At 37.8% G+C, this 25,331-nt stretch overlaps 1 protein-coding gene and 1 long non-coding RNA gene across 2 annotated transcripts in view; both read left to right on the top strand.

The window, feature by feature from the left end:
- LOC139726011 (uncharacterized) overlaps positions 1-13,369 on the top strand; it is a 49,401-nt gene extending 36,032 nt beyond the window's left edge. Inside the window, exons 18-24 of the mRNA XM_071637091.1 lie at positions 3,692-3,706; positions 4,489-4,551; positions 10,300-10,353; positions 11,259-11,294; positions 11,861-11,887; positions 12,503-12,547; positions 13,349-13,369. Of these exons, the coding sequence (XP_071493192.1) occupies positions 3,692-3,706; positions 4,489-4,551; positions 10,300-10,353; positions 11,259-11,294; positions 11,861-11,887; positions 12,503-12,547; positions 13,349-13,369 (261 nt within the window). The remainder of the gene's footprint in view (positions 1-3,691; positions 3,707-4,488; positions 4,552-10,299; positions 10,354-11,258; positions 11,295-11,860; positions 11,888-12,502; positions 12,548-13,348) is intronic.
- Positions 13,370-13,531: 162 nt separating this feature from the next.
- Positions 13,532-16,739, top strand: LOC139725996 (uncharacterized). The gene is made up of 3 exons (XR_011710580.1): positions 13,532-13,620; positions 14,067-14,115; positions 14,646-16,739. It is a non-coding gene; the product is annotated as an uncharacterized lncRNA (long non-coding RNA).
- Positions 16,740-25,331: the final 8,592 nt, after the last annotated feature.

Raw genomic sequence — 25,331 nt, 5'->3', positions numbered from 1 at the left:
GTGTCTCTTGTACCATGCTTGTATGCACAGTGCTAGCCTTTTGCAAAAGGCAGCTCGCTATAATTTCAGCACACGCACACAGAGAGTATTGGACTTGCACACACAGCGCACAACGGGCAAGCGCGCTTCGATCCGATCGCTGTGTGCATGCGAGTCCATTGCAGGAGCCTCTCTGCAGCTGCTGCCTTTGCCAAAGACTTGCTAGCTAGCTAGCTACAGTGTAGCTATGCTATCCTAGCTGGCCTCATGAAATGAAGAGCAAACGAACGACATGGATATGCATGCATGCTTCACGCATCGTTCATATTTACGGTGACATAGTGTCGATCCTACTCCGTATTTTACAGCTTTTGTCTATGGCCATATTGATACTAGTACATTGATAAGTTTTACGGTATCGGTAATTTAGTAATGATACCTGTACATCGCGTATTCCAGCTACTAGGTTGGCTGTTGGTAGCTTGGTAGACTGACATCGGTAGCATACAGTAGTGCTGTTACAGCGTTGTCTATGGCCAGATTGATACATCGTTACTGCACAAGGCCAATGTAAGTTTATCTCGTAATACATTTGCAGCTTTTGTGTATGTCCAGATTGAAAGATCGCTCATTTATCCGTAAGTTTTAGTGATTGCTTACCTTCCAAACGTCGATGGGCATACATGGCCCCAAGTTGGCCTTATAAAATTGGGTGTACATGACAGATTTTTTTCCGTGATTCGACTGTACCCGTGTATACGACGCACCCCCGATTTTCAACGTTTTCCGACGAAAAAATAGTGCGTCTTATACACGGAACTTTACGGTATGTATAATGTAATGAGAGTTGAAGTGTAAACTAGTGGGAATAGTATAGAGAAATTTCTGCACAGCTTACAGTTAATGCAACAAAGGAGTAAGACATTTGTTTTTGTTATTTGAGGAAAAATTGCAAAACAAAATACAACAAACAAGCTGATCTGTATTATTGTTAGGGATCATTACTCACCTGCATACATGTATTGCATTATAGGGAGTACTAATTGCTCTAATTGTTGTTGAGGAAGGAAACAGATCACACATTGTTGTTATAAATGAAAAGTAAGGTTTAGGAAGGATTTTCCGAGAGTTGCGAATTACAACTGAGTTTTTTAATGAAACATTCATTGAAGTTGTGTTTGCTATATCATATTTGTAGAGACACATAACGTCTAGTTCAAGGTTATGGATGATTATTTTCATCCAAGTAAATGTATACATAACAAAATACAAAGTATGCACATTGTGTTATTTGATCAGAAAGTATGTGAACTTAATACTGATCATTGTGCTTTATTTTGTTTCAATCGCATACAGAAATCTCAACACTGTTGTTGAATCTACTCATGACTGGCACATCACTGTTATAGTAACCACAGAATAAACAGGAAACAATCAAAGTTTAAATACGCTTCCTTCTCCTGTGTTTCAACGGTGCGTTCGGTCTATTGCAGCAACGTGGAAATTAGTTACACTCCCGATCACACAACATCGGTGACTGTGATGATGATAATGGTGGTGGTGGAGGTAGTGGGGATGGTGATGGTGATGATAGTGATGATGATATGATAATGATGATGATGATGATGATGATGATGACAATGATGGTGGTGACTGTGATGATGATTACAATTTATTTATCTATTTACTTATATGTTTTATTTTCACAGGGTGGCTCCGTCAGTGGGTTAACCCTAAAAAGACTGGGGGGGGGGGCCTAAAAGGCCCCCCCCTCGACATTTCGCGCGATTACTCAGCAACACGCAATGCTCTCACCGCGATGCTCTAAGACTTTTTTCTTTCGAGTTTCCCGCACATTTTGACACCAAATTTGTGACGCCCGGGGGTACGGTTCTGAAGTTACATAACTTTTTGTACATGCATGTGAGACCGAAAATGGCTCAAAAATGTGATTTTGTGTACAAAGTCAATACAAATTGAGTTTTATCACATGGTTCATATAAATATGCTTATTTTTACTCTCAATGGCTAAAATCAATTTGTTTTAGTAGTATTATGCTTCAAAAAGGGTCTGCCACAAATTTTGCTGAAAAAAAACAACAAAAACAAAAGGTCGAAAAAACAAAGAAATACATAAGAAATTCATAAAACAATAAAATAAATAAGAAATTAATTTTGATACCGAATTTTTTTTTAAGTACATTTGCTAAGAATGCTACAAAGAATATCTAGACCAAAAATGAGCACTTTTGGAGCTTTATTTACAGATTTAGATAAAAAAGTCTGATTTCTCGCATAAATTAGCATAATTAATCAAAATAAAATAAAAGAAGACTATTTTGGAAAATTGAAATATACGATCTTGTAGATTACATCGCACACTACCATTGTGCAAATTTCCGCGGCGATCGCGCGATCCACGGGCGAGATCTTAAGGGGGGGCCCTTTAGGCCCCCCCCCCCCCAGTCTTTTGAGCTACCAAAATAGCCCAGTCTTTTTAGGGTTAAACACTGTTGTTCTTGGAGGCCCTGCATGAACACATACATACAAATAAACACATAATAATAATACAATACCAACATCAAGTTTGCAGTATCAAATCTGTATATAACGTAACATACTATATACTGATATGTATTAAACTCAAAATATAACAAAAACTAAAATTATCACTGAAGATGATTAATACCCCCACCCCTAGTGTTGCTTTATAATATGTGATGTCATGAGGGCAATGATGTTAATCAATGACAATGATGATGATGATCAGAAGACGATGCTTATGTTAATGATGATGAAGATGATGATGAGGATGATGATGAAGATGATGATGATGATGATGATGATGATGATGATGATGATGATTATTGAGATGGTTTTGTCACTGCCAATGATTATTAGGATGCAGCTGGCTTTGGTTGTTGTGATTGTGATGATGAAAATGATGATGATGAGCCTATGATAATGAAGCTATTGTGATTACTTGATGAGAATAATACTTGTCTTTATCAGTTATCATGCCCTTACCATTATAGTTATTACCATTATTTATATGCAGTCTAGATCTCTTTATATTCTATTGTTTTTATGGTATCAAAATTGACATCATTGCCACTTCTGTTCTTACCATTTTGTCAATTATTGTAGTTTCTGTCTTTTTTTAGGGGGTTGGAACTATGATGCAGGTTTAGAATTACAATCAAATTGTCTTGTCATGATCAAGATTTCACCATTGCAATTGTTATCCAATCCATTACTAGGAAGGAGAAATGCATGAACAAATTTGAGTCAACTTCTGTTGCATTTCATATTTCAATGCCTCACTTTGAACCTGTCTTAATTTTTCCCTGATATTTTTTTTTTGTGTGTGTGTATGTGCTTCAGTACCTCATGACTAAACAAACAAAAAAATTAGATGAATTGAAGGTATAGTCATACAATGCTCTAAAATGTTCCTTCCATGACAGCAATTCCTCGATAGCAATTTGTATTTGTGTGGGGGGAAAAAAGCAGCACATAGCCCCACTTTTAAGAAATGTGGGGCCCCTTACAATCAGTTAGCCGTCTACAAAAGAGAGCCAAAAGCTTACACCATACAATTCTGTGTTCCACTAATGGCATGTATTTCTTGCACTGGAGAGTTCTGACATGAAAAAAAAAAAAAAAATTATTAGTGTCTTTGATTTGTCTCTTCCATATTTCTATATTTCAGTTTCCTGGTGTACCGGTGAGTATGAATAAACCTTTGTTGTTGTTGTTGTTGTTACTCAGTATTTTTGCACACATTTTTTAATGACATATATCAAACTGGAGCTCTTTTCTTTAGGACTTCTACGCTTCTATATCTTTTGTCGATAATACAATACAAATGCATTGCAAAGTTCTATTATATTTCATCACTGTAGTGTCACTTCTGTTCAGTATTCACTTCCTGAGATATTTTTTTAATCCTTTCTGAGCTCTATAGATTGGGGAGATTTATATGCTCTAGGGGGTACTAAAAATCAGCCTGTGATGAGCTAAGAGTAGATGTGGTGAGAATGTTTCTTTCAAATTATTGTCATTGTCTGTCTGTTGACTCATTAATATCTCCCCAAAGTTGGATGAACACTGAGTCTCGTAACTTCTCCTAAACTCATGAGTTTTGCCATTTCCTACTCTCCTCAGCCCAGTCACTGTTTGTTTGTTTGTTTTTTTAACGTAATCATAAGTAACAAAAATGTAAAAATTGCCAAAAGACAGAAACTGTATCAAAAACTGAAAATTTTTGTGTTCTCAAATGTCAGTCAGTGTGGGGAAACTTGTGTATGCTTACATTTGAAAAAACGACTTATTCAGGCCTAAAGTTTTTATTGTGTGTGTGTGTGTGTGTGTGTGTGTGTGTGTGTGTGTGTGTGTGTGTGTGTGTGTGTGTGTGTCAATGTGAAGTACAGAGGTATACACTCTTATCAGGGATATATGAATAAAGGAATTGTCATATACTTTGTTTCTGGTTGTTGTTATGTTTAGGGTGTGAAAGGTAACCAAGGTTTTCCAGGCTTGAAAGGAGACAAAGGAGATACAGGCAGAGATGTGAGTAGATCAGTGCCCCGTTCACATTCATTAAAGAGGACTGTAATTCACATGGTTTGACCAGATTGCAAGCACAGAAATAGAAATTGTGTCCAGCCTGTAATATGTGCACACTTGGCATTCCATACGTTGCACCTTCATTATGCACATTTGGCATTCTATATGCTATACTTGCCTTCAGCCTTCATGCTCTCACATGCATGCCTACTGTACATGCATACCCTATGTATGGACCACACTGCAGACTACATTTGTACACAGAGATATGGGTTGCAGTGCACCCTATTAAAGAACACATTATGACTATTAACCAGTTCCTGTCTAACTTGCTCATCTTGTGAAGTAAGCAGCATATCATTACATGGTGGCAGCGTTTAAAGGACCTTGCCATGGAATATGAGTGTGATTTTGTGGACCTCTCTTCAGTTAATTGGCCTTGCACCTGTGGATAGTTTTTTCATAGGACTCATGCAGTGCTGACCTAGTGCAGTCCCATATGAACGCTTTGCTGTGAGTATTGGTACACTCATGTAGAGCCTTGGTGATTTTTATGAACATTGCTGTTGATACTGTGTACAACAATGACTGAGTCTATAGTACCCCGCATGGACTGGAGTAATCCAGATAGGCCGAACGCTATTAAGATATTTCATCAACAGTGTGAGCTGTATTTCTCAGTAAAGAACGTTGCTCCAAATAAGCAAGTGGACCACATTTTGCTTTTCGCGGGTGCCACTGGTCTCAAACTGTATAATTCATGGGGTCTCCCTGACGAGGAGAAGAAGAACGCCAAAGTGGTGTGGAGCAAGTTCGAAACACAACTCCAGCCAAAAACAAACTTCAGGGTAGCCAGGTTGTACCTTCAGAGATACATCCAGCAGGCACACGAAACGGCTGATGACTTTGTGTCGCGTTTGAAATTGCAAGCTTACAGTTGTGACTTTCGCGATGACACGGAGTTGCAGGAGCGTGTTATCGAGCAGTTCATTGCTGGTACCCGGCACACAGAGCTACAGAAGGAGCTGTTAGGGAAAGACAAAACCCTCTCGATCGACAAAACATTGGAAATAGCGAGGACGTTTGAGGCGTCTAAAATCCACATGGCTCAGCTAGCTCGCGTGCAGCCTGACAGCGCTGCCATCAACGCGATGTCCACACGCCCTAAACAGTCTTCTTGTCCAAACTGTGGTCGTCATCACGCTCGAGAGCCTCGTCAAGCTTGCCCAGCATATGGCAGCAAGTGTTCAAACTGTGGAAAGCCCAACCACTGGCACAAAGTGTGTCGCTCGCAGCCCAGGAACCAGCAGACACACACACGTGACCCATCACAGCGTGGGTATAAATCGCATGGCTACCGTCAACGTAATTCTTCACAGCAAGGATCTACATCGCGTGGCTACCAGCAGCAGAAGAAAGTCAATGTTATTGACAGCGAGACAGCCACCTCTCAACTCGACGAAGCATTCAACGTTATGCAGTTCGACGAAATCGTGGTGTCGAATATCAGCACCCTGTCTACCGATGATCGCAAGGACTCCGCAATGACGTACATTGAAATTCAGCGTGACAGACATACGATAGTGCGCATTCGTTCCAAAGTCGATACTGGTGCCGAAGGAAATACGCTTCCCCTTCGCATGTATCGCAAGATGTTTCCAACTCATCTTACGCCTGACAGATACCCAGATCACAGTTATGTGCACCATAGAGACACGAAACTGACTGCGTACAACGGCACTCTGATTGAACACTACGGCGCAGTGCAACTCCCATGCAGCTTCAGAGGGACGCCATGGTCCAGCAGTACCTTCTACATTGTCAAATCAGAAGGACCAGCCATCATTGGCCTGCAGACTTCCATGCAGTTGAAGCTAGTCACTATGCATACACACATTGATGGAATCCAACACAGAGCGACTATAAGCTCCACAGCAGATCTAGTCGCACAATACCCTGACCAGTTCGACAAAATAGGACATTTTTCAGGGGAGTATCACATCGTGTTGGACACGTCTGCACAGCCTGTCGTACATGCACCTCGGAGATGCCCAATTCACATGTATGACGAGCTCAAAAGCGAACTCGACCACATGGTAGCTCAAGGTGTGATCACCAAAGTCACTGAGCCTACACCATGGGTAAACAGCATAGCACTCTCCAGGAAAGGTAATGGCAAACTCAGAGTATGTTTGGATCCCAAAGACTTGAATCGCGCGATCAAACGTTGCCATTATCGCACAGCTACCACCGACGAAGTGACACACAAACTCTCGGGATCGCAGTACTTCAGCAAACTGGACGCGAAGAATGGCTATTGGTCAATCAAACTGGACGATGAGAGTTCGCTGTTGACAACCTTCAATAGCCCATTCGGCCGTTACAGATACCTCAGGATGCCCTTTGGCCTCGCAATGTCACAAGATGTGTTTCAACGACACATGGACGCTATCCTGGAGGAATGCCCAGGCACAGTCGGAATCGCCGATGATATCATTGTGTTTGGCAAGAGCGAAGCTGAGCACGATGACAATCTCCACAACCTCATGACAGTGGCAGCCAAAAGGGGTCTACAGCTGAACAGTGCTAAGTGCTCCGTGAAAACCCCTCAAATCTCCTTCTTTGGAATGATCTACGATACCCAAGGAGTACACCCAGACCCACAAAAGGTGGAAGCAGTGAAATGTATGCCTCCTCCAGGAAACAAGACGCAACTTCGTGAGTTCCTGGGGATGATTACATACCTGAGCCCCTTCATCCCGAATCTGTCTGCGCAAACAGCTTGCCTGCGTGAACTACTGAAACAGGACTGTGACTTTCAGTGGTCCCCATCACACCAGCAGGCATTCAGTGAGCTACGCGACCAAATTTGCAAGGATGCAACACTCGCATACTTCGATTCTACGAAGCCCACCACTGTACAAGTGGATGCTTCACTTCAGGGATTGGGAGCCGCTCTCATGCAAGACGGGAAGCCCATCGCGTACGCCTCCAAGGCCCTCAGCGAAGCAGAGCAGCGCTACGCCAATATCGAACGCGAACTTCTTGCCGTCGTTTTTGGGTGTGAACGATTCCATACTTACCTGTATGGACAGACCTTCGTGGTCGAGTCGGACCACAAACCGCTGGAGATGATTCAACGCAAACCATTGACTGCTGCCCCTCCTCGACTACAGAGGATGTTACTCCGTCTTCAGCCCTATGACCTAACAATTCGCTACAGCCCGGGCAAGGATGTCCCCGTAGCAGACTGTTTGTCACGACGCCCTCTCGACAATGCAGAACACATGCACCTGGATTTGCAGATACATTTTGTGCAGTTTGCTCCAGACCGTCTCAGTGAACTCAAGCGAGAAACTGCCAATGATGCCGAGTTAACCGCACTCTGCAAAGTGATCATGCGCGGATGGCCCGAACAACGTCGTGCACTACCGAAAACGCTCTATGCATACTGGGCCTTTCGTGACGAGCTCGCAGTGGAGGATGGCCTTGTTTTGAAAGGAGAGCGAATCGTAATACCCCAAACAATGCGAAAGTACATCCTCTCAAAGCTACACGAGGGCCACCAAGGTGTCGAGAAAACACGCCTTCGAGCCAAGGGAGCGGTGTATTGGCCGTCCATCAACGATGACATCGAGACAGTAGTCAAAGATTGTACAGCCTGTATGGAGTTCAAGCCAGCGCAACAGCACGAGAAACTTCTACAGCATGAAGTACCCACTCGCCCTTGGCAGGTACTAGGAACTGACCTGTTCAGTTTTGAAGGGAACACCTATCTCATCATAGCGGACTACTTCTCCAAGTTTCCCTTCATTCGCAAGATGCCACAGGAGTGCACAAGCAATGCCGTTATAAATGCAACACGGCAGTTGTTTGCTGAGCAAGGGATCCCCGAGAAGATCATTAGCGACAACGGCAGGCACTTCGACTCGTCGGCATACAAGGACTTTGCCACAAAGTGGGGCTTTGTGCACATCACATCCTCACCCCACTACCCGCAATCGAACGGCTACATTGAGCGTACCATTCAAACTGTCAAAAATGCGCTCAAGAAAGCAAAAGCAAGCGGGATCGACCCAAATATGGCTATGTTGTGCATCAGAGCCACTCCACTTGACAGCCATATTCCCAGCCCTGCTGAGCTTCTCTATGGCAGGAAAATGAAAGACAACCTCCCAACACGCATTCGCAACAGAGACCCTGGTCGCGACGTGGTCTATCACCGGATGCAGCAGAGGCAACAGACACAAAAGGATCACCACGACAGGACAGCTCGTGACCTTCCGCCCCTCATACCTGGACAGCCAGTTCGGGTCCAGGATCACAGAACGGGGTACTGGTTTCCTGCTACCGTTCGCGAGCAATGCCCCGAGCCTCGGTCTTACCTCGTTGAGACACCAACAGGTGGTGTCTTGCGCAGAAATAGACGTCACCTCGCTGATGTCCAGCCCGAGCGTGTTCCCTCTGACGATGAGACGAAGCCATCATTCCCTACCTCAACGCCTCTGGATGCTGCAACCGTGCCCCCCAACAGCGGCAATCGCCATCAGTCACTGCCCAACAGCCCACAGAATGCAACTGGTGGGCAGAGCACTCGTAGCGGTCGCCGCATCAGGAAGCCAGAAAAGCTGACTTATTAATAGATCTCATAAACAGAAGAACATTAAGATCTCTGTTTTTTGATAAATATGTCAGGATAAATAATCAAGTTAGATTGGGTCAGTAACAGAATTTGGACAGCTTATAGACATTTATCTCCGGTAAGCTGATCGAGATATGGACGCAGCCCTGGAAATAGTTTATTGGGAATTTTGAACTTTTGAGAGTTTTGGACAATTCTTTGGACTGTAATTTCTCTTCTTTAATTTTTTGTTGTAAGGGGGATGTAATATGTGCACACTTGGCATTCCATACGTTGCACCTTCATTATGCACATTTGGCATTCTATATGCTATACTTGCCTTCAGCCTTCATGCTCTCACATGCATGCCTACTGTACATGCATACCCTATGTATGGACCACACTGCAGACTACATTTGTACACAGAGATATGGGTTGCAGTGCACCCTATTAAAGAACACATTATGACTATTAACCAGTTCCTGTCTAACTTGCTCATCTTGTGAAGTAAGCAGCATATCATTACACAGCCCTTTGCATTTTTCAGGTGTGATTATGACTCTGTGTCTACTTCTTCATTATGTCATTCTGGTGAATAGTCATAATGGGCTGATACGGTGTTTGGTGGTTCTTGATATATATTACTGATATGATTAAAAAAAAACTCTTTTGACTTTTATGTTTTGTGTTTCAGCATGACGTTAGTAATGAAAACTTAAGGTAAATTTGGCACTAATGACAAGAATGCAGCATTCTTTTCAACAGCCTCGGAGCATGGATAATGTAACAAGTTTGGTTTGAAACCATGTATACATGCTATTCATTCAATTACTTCTAATGATCAAACTATATCGACAACTACATGTACTCAGTATTGTGCACTCCAGATCATTTGCAATATTTGTTTTTTATGTCATGTTTTGCAGAATAAGATAATTGAATTCAATTCAATTCAGTTCAGTTCAGTTCAATCGAGAATTGAGAACTGAATTGAATTCATCTGAATTGTATTGAATTGAATTGATTGAATTGAATTGAATTGAATTGAATCTTACGGCTCTTCTCCAATGTGATGGGAGAACCAGACAAGGTGCTTTATCCTTACAATTGAATGTGTCTTCCTCCCGCAGGGTAAAAATGGAACAATGGGTCCAAGGGGGCCATACGGACCAAAAGGAGAACCAGTGAGTCGTCTTTAGATTGTCTTGTCTCCATTTTGTCAAGAAGTTCATTTTTTTTCATATACCAGACGTACTTCGTGTTTCCTTTAGTGTTATAGTTGAATAACAACTTTATGTGCATAGTCTTATCTCCATTTTTCGGTCCCATCTTTTGTGTTTTTCAGTGGAATTTTTTCTTCTTTTTTCACTCCTATTTTCATATAATTTTGAGTTATATATTGCAATGTTTTGTCTCTTTCTTGTGTGTATGGTGGTGGTGGTGGGGGGGGGGGTTTACTTGTCCTTATAATCCAATTTCCTTCATATTTCCCCTGTCTTTTCATATCTGTCTTCAATTGTTCTTTTTGTAGTTGTAATAAATTTGGTTACCTTTTCATATATCCGCATTATTCATGCCTTTTTTTAACCCGTTAAGGATGAGTCCCGAGTATACTTGGGCAGGTGTCTATGGGAAATGCATGTTGTAGCAAAATCAAACCGTCCTCGATGGATTAAGCAAAGAAACATCACCTAATCTCTAAATCGCCTTCACTTTGATGCTATGAGCACTTACCATGGTATGTTTATTTGTGAAGAGAAGGCCAATTATGTTCTCTTTAACTGTCATTATGGTGTGCTGGCTTAAAACAATTACTAAATATCAAGAAGATATGGTTTGATGAAAGAATGTATTCAATGGTCATATTTCAAAGTAATGCAACACTGAAGGTGATTTGGCAACTCACTCCATGGGAAAGATATACAGTGCAGCTATGAAATGTTATGAGAGTATAAACTTGCACGTGGGGCAAAATTCAAATCAAAATCCTTTTGCCTTTTCTTTTCCAAGTCCAGTACCTGTGCATTTACTTTTCCCCACTGCTATGTTAGAGATGTCATCTCAAAAATACATCTTGTTGTCATTCCAGGGAGACAGAGGGCTTCTTGGTGTAAAAGGAGCACCGGTGAGTGTCTGCTATGTTGTGAAGTTGGCGTATCTATATGGGCAGACTTTCCCTCTGAATGAATTTGCATGTGGAGTTTTCAATTTCTTCTTATTTCAGAGTGTTTAAAGTGAAGAATTTTGCTTACCTTTTGTGCTTTTACAAAGGAATAGCAATCTCATGCTCTGATTGGATGGTAGGCCTATGCATATCTGGATGATTTGTTTAACTTTAAAACTTGCAGTGTAATTATATAATATAAACATAATAATCAATTTTGATCATGAAGATGCTGAGATTGTGAAGAAATGATAATGATAATAAAATGAATGTTGATGAGAAGAATTATAACTCTGCCTGTCATTATTATAATCATTGTCAATTATCTTTATCACTTTTCAATATTAGCCATGACGATTGTTACTTTGGATATGGTGATGATGATAGCAATGCAATTATTTGGTTGCCCTGAGTTACTGAAGTTCTGTCAGTTCTAATAATCAAGAGAAACAGAGATGGGTGGGCTGGAAAATTAAACTTCTTGTAGCTTATTAATATAACCTTGATTTCCCCACCTCATTCAACAGGGAGACTATGGTCCTACAGGCCCAGAGGTAAGAAATTAGATTTCTTTTATCTTCTTTATTTACTTGTGTGATGCAAAAATGAACTTTTCAATCATTTTTTAGGCATGTAGCTATAGGGGACAAGAGAGGAATATCCTTTGTTTATTTGATGGATGCGTTGTGACAGATTTACATGTAGGACATTTGTTTATGCTTAATACATGCATTCCTGAATTTCATGAAGCTAGATCTTTACCTCAACCAATACTATGCCATCCCTTGAATGTGCTCAAATGCTTTGTTACTGTGATTTCAAGGAATACATTTTCAGATGTTCACAGATGTGTGCATACGTCTTGCTGTTATTTTGTGCCTGTGAAGAATCGTGTGCATAAACTATTCTTTCTTTTCGGTATATTGCTATGATCGTCCTGCATCGGTATGCATGAGATAAATCATAATTTCATTTTTTATCAATTGTAGGCCTATACGTCATGAATGAAGCTCAGACCATGTGTCCATAGAGCAAAATATGATTTGCCATCTATGTTTACATACATTTTATCCTTTATAAGACCATATTTCCTCATTAACTTGAAGGACTGATGCAATGATATATTATGTAATTGAATTCCTTTTCCTTTTTTTTTTCTCAAAACACAGGGTCCTCCAGGAGTCATGGGACCAAAAGGATCTAGAGGAGAAAAGGTTTGTTATTCCCCCTCCCCTCCCTCCCCCCCCCCCAAAAAAAAAAATACTGTATATGAATAATTGGACAGTTTCTTTAATATTTTGAACCCTGTCCTAATGTCTCTCATATATCAATCCTGACATGCATTTATCTTAGCTTTGCTCTGTGTGTCGTGTAAAGTAACGTGTGGTTGTTTTTTTCCAGTGAATTTATTCTTTTAAAGGGAAGGTAAACCCAAAGAACAATGTGGATTGAGTGAAAGCAGCAACATTAGTAGAACACATCAGTGAAAGTTTGAGGAAAATCGGACAATCGATGCAAAAGTTATGAATTTTTAAAGTTTTGGTGTTGGAACCGCTGGATGAGGAGACTACGAGAGGATGTGACGTATGAGTGGACAACAATACAAAGAAAATATAAAGGAAATTCAACAAAAATTCACTTTTCTAGAATTATGAAAGAGCAATGGACCAACTGCTTTCAGAAAGCAGGGGGAATAATTGCTACCCTTAACATATGTCAATATCAAGTTGATGGAATTTGTAATTTTCATGAAAAATGGATACTTGCAGAATTTTCTTTATATTTTCTTGGTATTGTTGTCCACTCATACGTCATAACCTCTAGTAGTCTCCTCATCCAGTTGTTCCAACATCAAAACTTTAAAAATTCATAACTTTTGCATCGATTGTCCGATTTTCCTCAAACTTTCACTGATGTGTTCTACTAATGCTGCTGCTTTCACTCAATCCACATTGCTCTTGGGGTTTACCTTCCCTTTAATTTATACTTACAAATTCTATTTTGAATGTTCAAAGCATAATGGCACTTCAGGATAGGAATAATGGCTTTACAGGAAGTATACATGGGTTTTCAGAAGTATATTGCACACCAAAATGTTATGAAAAATGAATAAAAAGAGACAAAATGTTTTGTGTGTATAATACACATGATAGATTTATATATTGATAATGACTTCTCCCATGATGTGTTCTCCTCCCAGGGAGAGAAGGGTAAACAGGGTAAGAGAGGGAAGAGAGGACCAAAGGGAGTACCAGGAGCACCAGGCTTAGATGCACCGTGTCCTGTGGTGAGTAGAATCTTGTCTCTATGGTAACCGTCTCTTTGCATCTCACACCATATCTTTTTTTCTCTTTTTTTTCCCTTGGTCTTAATGGAAAATTGTCATTTTTATCTTCAGTGAAATTTTTTCTTAAGGATGACTAACCATCACTGAAGGCTCTTAATCCATCAGTAAATTGAATCGTCATCTTCACTGAGTTCATTGTTATCATATTTCATATTAATCAAATATGATAGATGATGATGACATCAAGCAATCTTTGGGTCATAATGGTGATTTGATGGAGTTTTGTAATTCCATTCTAGTTTTAGTTTTATGGTTGATAAATGCATTTAGTGTTTTACTCTGCAAGTGTCATATTCAATCTCCGGAATGATGAACTTTGACACATATATATGCACTTTTGGATATCAATTTGTATCTACTCTTCTAATATTCTTTTTTTACTTCAGGATAAGGATGGCTTGCCTTTCCCGAATTGCTTTCCTGCGGCATAGTGAGGTAAGGTAGACAATCCGACGAGGTTGCCAGAACAGTGTTAGAAAGACAGAAAATATGACACCTTGAAAAACATTGACTGTTTTCTTTCACTGCCTCTGTGTTCAAAACAGTGTAAGCCAAACCCAAATAGGTATATTGTGTGGCATGACAAACTTGACCATATTAACACTTTAAACTTAAAATTCAAAAAAAAAAAAAACTTTGAAATGTTATTTGTACATGTGTGTAAAATGAATATTCATTGTTTCATGCCCAAGGGGAATGACAAGACAGAAATATCTGATATTCCAAACATGGATACTAATTTATCATGTCAGAAGTCTTTGAAGTCTATCCCTCAAACTATGGTCACTTGAATGAAGAAACTTTAGATATTTGAAGAACAAAAAGAGTGGTGCAGAGGTTACCATAGATATTATTTAAAAAGAACTCAAATGGATACAGCCACCAGAGAAGAGACAGGGCACTGAATAGGAGGAAAATATGATATTAAACTTCCTGTTATCTATTCCTTTCTCTGTTCTTGGCAGTCACCATGACAACACTGGAACCAAATAAGATTTGAGCCCACTGGAATCTTCTGTGCGCACTCCCGTGAACTCTAGCCCCAGTTTCTTGCCAAGATCTCTTGTCGGTATACCCAGATTTCCAGCCGGCAGCTTGTAGCCGAGTTACATCCAAAGCGTCCTTGAATAGCCACCCACGCCCTGCATGTCCGGCCACTATTTGATGGTGACGTTTTGTGATGCACAGTCAAACTCGCAGTCCCGCCAGCCAAAGACTTATGTTTCAAAAGGGAGTGGATCTGAGTAATCATAAAGGCATGTATTGTGGGAGGCCACTGCGACTGAAACTAGAGTCATGTTATGGAGTACATGCCAAAATCTGCGTCTAAGAGACAGGAGACTCTATTAAAGCAGAGATGAGAATTCTTGGAGACACATGCCGGGATGAGGTTGGTTCATCCTCAGACGACTGTGTTTCAATGGCATAAAGGCATTGTTTGATTGGTGGATGGGACTAGCACAGCAACCAATCAGAAGGCAGCGATGAAATGAACATCTGAGAACAGCTTCGATGCATGGAGTCAGAACTGTCATAACTTAGGTTCATGATGAAACAAGGAAAAGAAAAGATTGTGTATGGAAAAAAAAAATGGAAAAGAGAAGAGAAAAGAATTCTGGACTTAAAAACCAGGGCAATCACATGATACCTACTGGTCATGTGACTTTCAGTGTCCCATGAAACAAGCAAGCATAGCTGGCATTGTTTAATATAAATACTTTTATATCATATTGGGCCTCTTTATTTCATAATTGGCCCCACTAACGTATCGCAGAAATGACTCTAGACAGAGCAAAAGCAAAACGTTATCAATCTATTGTAAATGTTGGGTGTTGAAAGCTGAGAGAAAGATTTGATTTGCACCTGAGTGATATTGAGGTAAACATATCATTTAAATCTTTTATTCATTAATTCACTTCTTATAGCAGGGCAGTACTTGAGCCCCATATGAAGTAGTGTGATAAAGCACAGGAAAAATCAGAACCCGGCTGTTGTGCATTCTCACTTGAAAGAATACATCACATATGGATGTATGCTTAAGAACAAAAATCCAAACACACACTGCTTTACAAAGATTTTTTTTTGTACAAAAGACTGATATAATATATGAAGGGACTTGAGGAGTTATATATTTTCCATGTGTTCAAATTACTGTTGCTACTCTTCACAATACTTGAGTGTTTAGCAACATCAAACAACTTTGTTCAACAGGTCTTCATAATCACAAAGGAAGGAAAAGGTGTATAATCTTCAGCACTTTAAATAAAAATTAGACTTATGTGATTTGAAAACATTTTTATCACCTAATCCTAAATATTCAAGATAATGATTCTGAACTTATAAGCCAAGTAATGTCTTTAAACAGTGTTTTCTTTGCCGATCTGCTGCTTTGCTATTCAAGTTTCCAACAGTAATCTTTGCTTTTCCTGCGGCTATTTTTTTTTTGTAAGATAGAGAATATATTATTCAACATACGAGTACTAGATTAAAAAAAGATGAATGGTTTTATGGTGTGTTGTAAATAATGTAAATTCTCTTCAAAACAGACAGTATGTGGAAAAGCTGAGCAGTAAGAATTCAAACTTGTCGTCGGTGAGAATGTATTCCAAGCATAATATTATGCAGACTTTCTTGTGATATGTCATCCTTGTGTTTTTAATGTAAATTTTACGATGCCATATAATGCCTGCTGTGTAAAAATGTATATAAAGTATTTGTGAATAAATACTGTTGTTGCTGTTGTTTTTCCCATGGATCTATGCAGTTCATAAGAATTTAAGCTTTTAGCTGTGTTTGCCCTTTTACTGGCATTTGTGAATTGTTTTACTGTGTACATACTGGAGAAGGCCTATTCATCATTAGATGAATCTTTTTATAGTAAGAGCTATTTTCAAACTTTCATATGCCGCCCTTTCACTATATCTATGCAAGCAAAATGCTGTATAAGGTATTAAAACAAAAAGGCCATGATACTTTGAAGTAAATTAGTATATATTAGAAGACGTCTAAATAGTATATGGACTGAGGAAGGTTGTTTCTGAGAAATCATATCAACTGGTTAAAACATGGCTGTAAATTCATGCTTTTTAAAAAGATGTTGATTGCAAGAAAATGTTATTTTGAATTACGCAATACAAAAAGTCAAATGTATACAAGGAGTTTTACAATCACAGAATTGATTTCATCTTTGCAAAATCATGTATTGGTTACCTTTGCTTAATGGTCATTAGTCTTACACGCATGGTAAGATATGAATCTTAGTTGAATATCTCATTTCTTTTTTTTTTTGATATACACTAAAAAAAAAAATACTAGCAATCTCACCATTTCTGTCACTACTAAGGAAGTCTTTAGCCGTGTGTCTTTTCAAACCACAACAAACTGAATCTTTTCCCGTAATAATATAGAGGCACCATGGGCAATCATGGAGAATTTTCTCCTGTTTTTCTCAGTTGTTGTTGTTGTTTTTTTCTCTCATCTGGATACGTGACAGCTCAGCCATCGTGTTGACAATCCTGCTTAAGGAAAACTAACAATTCAGTGTAAATATTCCTTATGTGTACAATACTTTAAATCTTGTATAAATTTCTCTATTTATTCATCTCTAATGCATCTATTCAGTTTTTTTATTTACTTTACATGTGTAGCTGCCATACAAAGGCAAGATAGCAACAACAAAAAATTATATAGCAAAGAGAACATTACCCTCTCATTTTGCTGATGTAAAATAACAGAATGAAAAACAATTCTAAAACAAAAGAAGGAATCACAAACTTAGTAGTTCAGATGCCCTGCCTCATGGATCTATTTAGATATTCAGATATGATATTTATATCTTTCATCATCCTATTAAAAATTGTGTAAAAACATAGCTAATGTACAACAATACATTATTATAAAAGCCAATTTCTCTACAGCATTCACAATTTGTAAGAAAAGTTTACCACCTATATTCTGCTTGCCAATTGTCTTTTATTCTATTTTATCCATAGGGCACTAAAATATGGAATGACTTATGATATTGATGATTTAAAAAAAAAAAATTGTGATACAGGAACTAATTTCAACAGTAAAACTTAATGCTGAAAGCAAAACTTAATGATCCTAATTAAGACCTAAGATCACGATTTGCTGTCAGTTTCTGCTTCCTAGACGCCCATTGCTTCTGTGCTTTAAGCTGTTTCTTTTCATTGTGTTTCTTTTTCTGTGAATCGCTGACACTATACAAGAATATGTATTTATCTTGCTGTACTGATGATTGTAATGGTTGAATATAACCAGTCATTCCCTTGAAAAGATTTATGACATAATTTGATTTTTTATATTTATGCAGGACAACATTGTAGGTCTATATCAATCCTCTTCTGTTGAAATATGTCTGTTTGGGTTTACATCAATTCAGATTTTGATGTAGGGCCTACCCCGGAATAGGATGACAATTTAACAAAATAATGTGTTTGGTTTGTTTTAATCCCAGGTGCATACATTTTGAGATCGAGTGAATATGAATCATATTTTGATGAAACTGCGGGAATGATTGTGAATCACAAAGACCATTTTTTTTTTCTTTTGCAAGAGTCTAAATTCCCCTTTTCTGTCATGTAAAATCAAGGCTGTTGTTGTGTACTGTATGTTCAGATAATTCTCCGTGTATCAAATGAGTATATTTACCTCTACATACTAATTCTTATCACAACAGAGATTATGCATTGTACCTGCTTACTATTTAATGTGACTTGCTTCCTTGTTGAAAAGGGTTCATGTGTGAGCACAGTCCATAAGTCAGATATCGCATTTTTATGTGTTTATATAGAATATATCTTATTCAACTTTTTGATATCTGTTTTGATAACTGCCAGCATATTGTGCTTATGTAGTCAACAGTTGTGTAGCTGTTACATGTCTCTTTTAAGGAGTACATTTTATGAAACTAGCAGCTATATTACTACATTACAATCAAGTGGTCTTGATCTTGCTTTGCGCAGTTTAGATTCGGTGCCGTTCCATCCTGAACAAATATCGTCGCTGGGGTGACAAGACCTTGTATCTGCAATTTTGGTGAAAATGACTTTTGGATTAATGGTCAGTTAATCAGTTAAGTGATGTCCTGTCCAAATCCTAGATGTCTTGCCCCCAAAATGAAGCCACCACAGCATGTCAAAGGAATGTCTATCCCATGGGATTCAGTGCTTTGACTGCCATGTTTTTTTGCTCTCCTGAGCATTTGACATTTTGTAGATACAAGGTCTTGTCGCCCCAGCGACGATATGTCATTGTCATGGCAATAAACAGAAATTTCCAAACCTGTTGAGAAATGTTATTGTGGTGATCACTGCTACTGTAACTTACTGTCGTAATAAACCTTTAAGACACTAGACCTTTCATGAATAAGGTTTGTGTCAATAATTTGTCGTTCTACTCCTATTTATGAATACTTGTATTATATGTTTGCTTTTATTTGTATTTATGCCTTGTATGCATGGCTGGTCAAAGCATAACATAAATGAGAAAAGATACGTTAGGCAGTTACAAACTTTGTTGTTACTCATCAAATATTCCTTTCTGATGACAGGGCTGAAGTGTCTTGTGTATTTGAGTTGTTTTTGTCTGTAGCCTTTAAAGCAGACTGTGTCTGTAAGAGGGAATATGTGATAAAGAAAAATCCTTCAAATTTAAAGTGCTGCAAAGGTAAATAGAGGAAACAGCAATGAGAGAAACTACTGATAACACTGATGTTAAGCTATGTATATTTACGATCAACAGTTTAGTGATGTACACTCATAGACTGTCGTGTTGTGTTGTGTCCTCAAATATCCATTGCAGAGAAGAGAATGAATGAAAGGTCAGTATAAATCAAATAATTTTTTTTTTTTCGTTGTTGTGTATGGATTTATTCACACTCCCACCACGTTGGAGTTTAATATGGAGATGGTTTGCAACTTCAGAAATGCAAGATGTCTTCAGAATGGAATATGATCAATAAAGATAACATTTGTATTATTATTATTATTATCAATCATACCCTGAAGTTGTATTGTGAAGTCATTTGGTACTAAACTGTTTCTGACTGGCGAGGCAGAAAAGAAGGTCTTTTTTTTTCCTTTTTCTTTTTTTTTTGTTACAGAAGGTACATGATCAAAAAGTGCAGTATGTAATCCATCCACAAGATAGCTTGAACTCTTCTCCTTTCATGAATAATTGCCCCAAAAGAACCCAAACTTTGACTGAAAAAAAAAACCCAAATCAAAACAAAAACAAAACTTGTGAGCTCTAAAATCTGGAGTGGGGGGGGGGGGGGGGGGAGGGTTTCTTATTTTTCTTTTCTTGAACTTCTTTTCCCTAACCACCAACAGTCTTTGACATGTGAAACAATGTAAAAGTCTAAGAAGGAAAAGAAAAACAAGTGAATTATGCATTCTAATAATAATGTACACTGTATCTTGATCTGCACCCTTCAATCATGTCCAAGAATTGCTCCAAAAATAAAGAATATATAGAGTATATGTATATGTATATATATATATAAGTAACAAAGCTGCAACAAAGTTCATGCTGTATTCACCAACGGTTTATTTCTTCACACAAATTTTCGGGCGTCTCGCCGCCCTTTCTCAAGTGTTGAGAAACGGCGAGACGCCCGAAAATTTGTGTGAAGAAATAAACCGTTGGTGAATACAGCATGAACTTTGTTGCAGCTTTGTTACTTATCTTTTTATCTTGCCAACACGTGGACTACCTTATCAACATATATATATATATATATATATATATATATATATATACATGTATATATCCCCAAGTTGAATTATCCTTTGGGTTTATGCCAGGTTTAAGCGCGTGCGTGTGTGTCACACACAAAGCGCACTGCTATAGCTTCTGACCATCCGAGCATTGAGAATTTAGGGTTCTGGGACGAACACTGAACTAGGGCTTTCTATAGCTCAGTCAGTAGAGCACCGGGCTAGCAATCTGGAGGTTTCGGGTTCGAATCATGATGGAATCCCATTTTCTTTGCTGAATTTTCCAATAATAAGTTATATTCATTACATATATATATATATATATATATATATATATATATATATATATATATATATATATATATATATATATATATATATGTATATATGTGTATATATATATATATATATATATATATATATATATATATATATATATAATGGTTATATCTATCCATCTGTATCTCAATCTATACAGAAATATCTATCTATATATATATATATAGATAGATAGATATTTCTGTATAGATTGAGATAAAGATGGATAGATATAACCATTTATAGCACATATTACAAAGAGTAAGTCAACTTCTCTATGCACATTGAAGGAGGGGTAAATATAGAAATAGAGGAATGTAGACATATGAGAGAATAGAGTAAAGGTGAGATGAAAGGTACAAAACTTTGACAAGCAGCATAAAGCCTTATTCAGTTACAAGATAAAAAAGATGTGTTTTCAAAACACTCTTAAAACCATCTTCTATATTAGCCCACTTGAGGTGTGTAGGTTGTTTGTTCCATAGCTCTGCGGCTTCCAGTTGGAAAGGTCTTTCACTGGAAAAATTTGATATTGCGAGGATAGCTAAAAGAAATTTGGACCGAGATTGAAGGTTTCTTGCTGCACGATATTGTGATATGAACTGTTGTAGGTAAGCAGGGTCTAGTTGTTGTAAGCATGTGAGCACCAGTTCAAGATCTCAATGTCAATTCGCAGCTTGAACAGCAGCCTTTGCAGCTAAATTTACTGACATAATTTACATGTCATGAAGTTGAGCACCAATTACTAATCTAGCCACAGAGTTTTGTATGTATTGCAACTTTTAAATTTCCAGTGTTCACTAGACCAAATGAAATAACCATTACAAAAACTAAGGCGATACAACATACAATACAATTGGATCTTTTATATAGCGCTCTTACACAGTCAATGACTGGTTTCACAGCACTTTACAACAAAATTCAGTCACATATTAGCATAAAAAAGGAAAGTCTTAAGATTCTTCTTGAAGACATCAAGGGATGGGGAAATGCGGACGAACCGAGGTAGATCGTTCCACAATCGCGGTGCAGCCGTCACAAAAGCATTGTCCCCTGCTCTTCTGTTGGTTTTGGGTACATGGAGTAAGGTGTTATCTGCACTTGAACGTAGTCCAGGTCGAGCCGAACAGTATGGAATGATTAGAGACTTTATGAGATCACGAACAAGTCTCTATGTCAAATTTTTTTTTAGAAAGAAATTGTCAAATTGTGTTATTTATATATATATATATATATATATATATATATATATATATATATATATATATATATATATATATACATACATATATAAATACAATGTATATACCCATTATAGATGCTGTAAAATATATATTCATGGCATGAAATTTTCGCAAATTGCCACTGGCATTCAATGCATATAGTGTAAACAAGAACTTGTGCATGCATTTTAATTTTGTGAATCTTGGCTCTTGCGAAATTTGCAAAATTAAAATGCACTCGAACATTCCTTGTTTTACAGTTAACGTTCAGTAATTGTCATTGTCATTTCCACATTCGCATACACCATATGTCAAACTCAGTATAAAGTCAGTAGGCAGGACAGTTGCAGTACCTCACTTCATTTCATGAATGCATTCTTTATTTTCCTTCCTTTTTAAACACAGAAAACACCAGGGGACAGTCACATTCTCAATGCTGACAAGAAGTTCAAATACACACGTTGGGTTTTATATTTTCAAGGCACTTTTGAAGGCACACAAAGTTTAAGCAGAAGTCTAAAAACAGGACACCCTCTACGGTGATGTCAGGAGAGCTTTAAAATGTTGTTATGCACTAACTTATGACTGGTTACGAATGCCTAAAAACAAATACTAATGATAATATATAGATAATAAAATAACCATTTTCACCATCAATAAGTACAAAATCTTTATGAAGTACATTGCATATGGGCCGGTGAGAAACAGAAAAGGGCAGTATGCAATTTCAAAATAATGAAATTCTCAAAAAGCACATGAGATGACGTCTTTATGACATTGAGCGTCTGATTTGCATTAAGAATCATTTCAAAATGTGACAAATATTATTAATAACATGGCAATAATATAGAAGTGAATAATAGAGATAATACATAGAATTCCAAAATTATGACATTGAGCGGCTGATTTGCATTCAGAATCATTTCAAAATGTGATAAATATTATCAATAAGATGGCAATAATAAAGAAATGAATAATAGAGATAATACATAGAATAATTCCAAAATTATGACATTGAGCATCTGATTTGCATTCAGAATAATTTCAAAATGTGACAAATATTATTAATAAGATGACAATAATATAGAAATGAATAATAGAGATAATACATAGAATAATTCCAAAATTGCAGAAGAAACTACAAGTAGTGATACAAAAAAATATATATTTCATTCCATATTTTTCATTCTCTTTATGCATCCGCAAGCTGAGGCACTTCCACTATTTCAATCATCAAGAACTCAAGCACTTACTCTGCATAGTTTTGGCTAGTAACTGGGCTGACTTTCACCTTTAATGGCATCACTTTACATACATAAATAGATGTTCATGAAGACAGTGTCTACTGGACAAATGTGACTCTTGTTTTCTCAGCTCAAAGAATCACAGTTTGATATGTACATATTTATAATGTAAAAGGAACTCTTATTTGTGGTGTTGAAAAAAAATTGAATCACTCATTAAAATGGGAAGCCTGTGTCACTCCAAATCATTTCATGAGCCTTAGATATACCAAGAAAAGTACAATGTCGAACTACAGAAATTGTATAATATTGTAGAACACTGATACACGCCACTTTGCGTAAAACATTGGAAATGAATGATTTTGATAAAATTGTTGAACCGCTCTTGGAACCAATTCAACCTGGACATTGTACGTGGATGAAGCATCCACGGGAATATTCTAAGTCATTGCTGCATTTTGATATTTAAAAGTGACACATTGAAATTCACAAATCACCTGTAATCAAAATGTCGATTATGATAGGATTTTGCATACTGAGTAAAATATTGATGTCAATTCATCTTTGAAATCTGTGTTCAAAATCTAACTTCTTTCAGTACATGCCTCCAGTATGCAGAATTTTGAAGAGGAAGTAGATGATCATCCTATAATTATCCTATGCAAGTGTAAATTTGTATTACCTAAAAGAAACACTGAAGTACTAAAAATCCAAAAATACACAACTTATGAATCACTTTAGTAGGAATGTCACATGTGACATTGATTTTAACCATAGAAATATTTCCCCAAACATGTGATCGCTCAACTGCCTTGCAATTGTACATGCAAATGCCATGCTTAATCACAGTAAACTTAATGATCTACCCTAGGTTCAACGGGTAGAGAACCATCATAATGGTGCATCCTATTTTGAATGTCTTCACATGCTTCTTGAATTTCAACTTTTCAATGTGAAATTAGTCTATTTCCCTCAGAATAGACTCTTACCCTCCTTAACTTCAACATCTCAATCTAATGTCACATTAGTTCCTTTCATTACAATCATACACAGATGCGTATGCAATAAATAGGTGTGTGCATGTATGTATAAAAAAAAAAAGTTTTGTAAAGTCTTCTGCTGTTTCTCTTGTTAAGTTCTTAAGTTTTTATAACTAGTAATGAGTAAATCTAACCTACAAAGTTGTAATCTCAAAAGATTGATGAGATATTAGAGTGATCTGCACACCATCATTCAAACAATACATGGGTTTTCGTGCATTGCTCGAAACTGTGAACATGGTACTCTGAAATGGTGTAAACGAACAAGATGAAGCCAAGTCTGGTTTTCGAAACCCTGCACATGGTGGCTGTTCACATATATACCTGCCATATTTTTACAAACATTTAACAGTACTAGCATCTTCTTCACAAACTTTGTTGAGTCTTCTATATTTCACAAAAATCACTGGAAAATATTTCAGCCAGCTTACAGACACACTGAAATACCGACTGAAAAAGCAAGTGTTGATACCACAGTGCATCATGCTGACAGTTATTACCAATGATGATATGGTCTTCTTTATCGAGGGTAGCCTTTTTAGTGTTACCTCTCCTCTCCCTAGGGGCCCTAACAGGGATTTACCCCAGCATTGCCAGCATTGTACTGTAAAACACGATATATTCGCGGCACGAAATTTTCGCAAATTGGAGCCGACGGCCTTTTTCGCGGCAAGAAATTTTCGCGAATTGCCTCTTGCGTTCAATGCATATAGTGTAGATAAGAAATTTTGCGTGCATTTTAATTTCGCGAATCTTGGCGCTTGCGAAATTCGCGGAAATTAAAATGCACGCGAACATTTCTCGTTTTACAGTAACCATTTATAAACAGGGACATTGTTGGTCAAACATCTTGTTTCAAGATGAATGCCTTGAACAAGATCTGAACCTCAGACCTTCTGATTACAGGTTGTGATATTTATCCTCCATACCATGGTGGTCCCACTGAATAGTGGAAGATACAGTCACAACAGACAAAGAATAGATTAGGCCTACCTGGCAGGTAGCTAACTTGGAATCCTCTGCGATAAACCATAGTGAAACAATGCGTGGCTAAACATTATACGGACTAAATGCCAGTACCAAGGC

This window comes from Diadema antillarum, unplaced genomic scaffold, assembly GCF_040938485.1.
Source record: "Diadema antillarum isolate AM-2024a unplaced genomic scaffold, OU_Dant_1.0 seq00000070_RagTag, whole genome shotgun sequence".
NCBI classification, from domain to species: domain Eukaryota; kingdom Metazoa; phylum Echinodermata; class Echinoidea; order Diadematoida; family Diadematidae; genus Diadema; species Diadema antillarum.
Note: the sequence above shows the minus strand (reverse complement) of the source record. Positions and strands in the feature narration are given on the sequence as shown.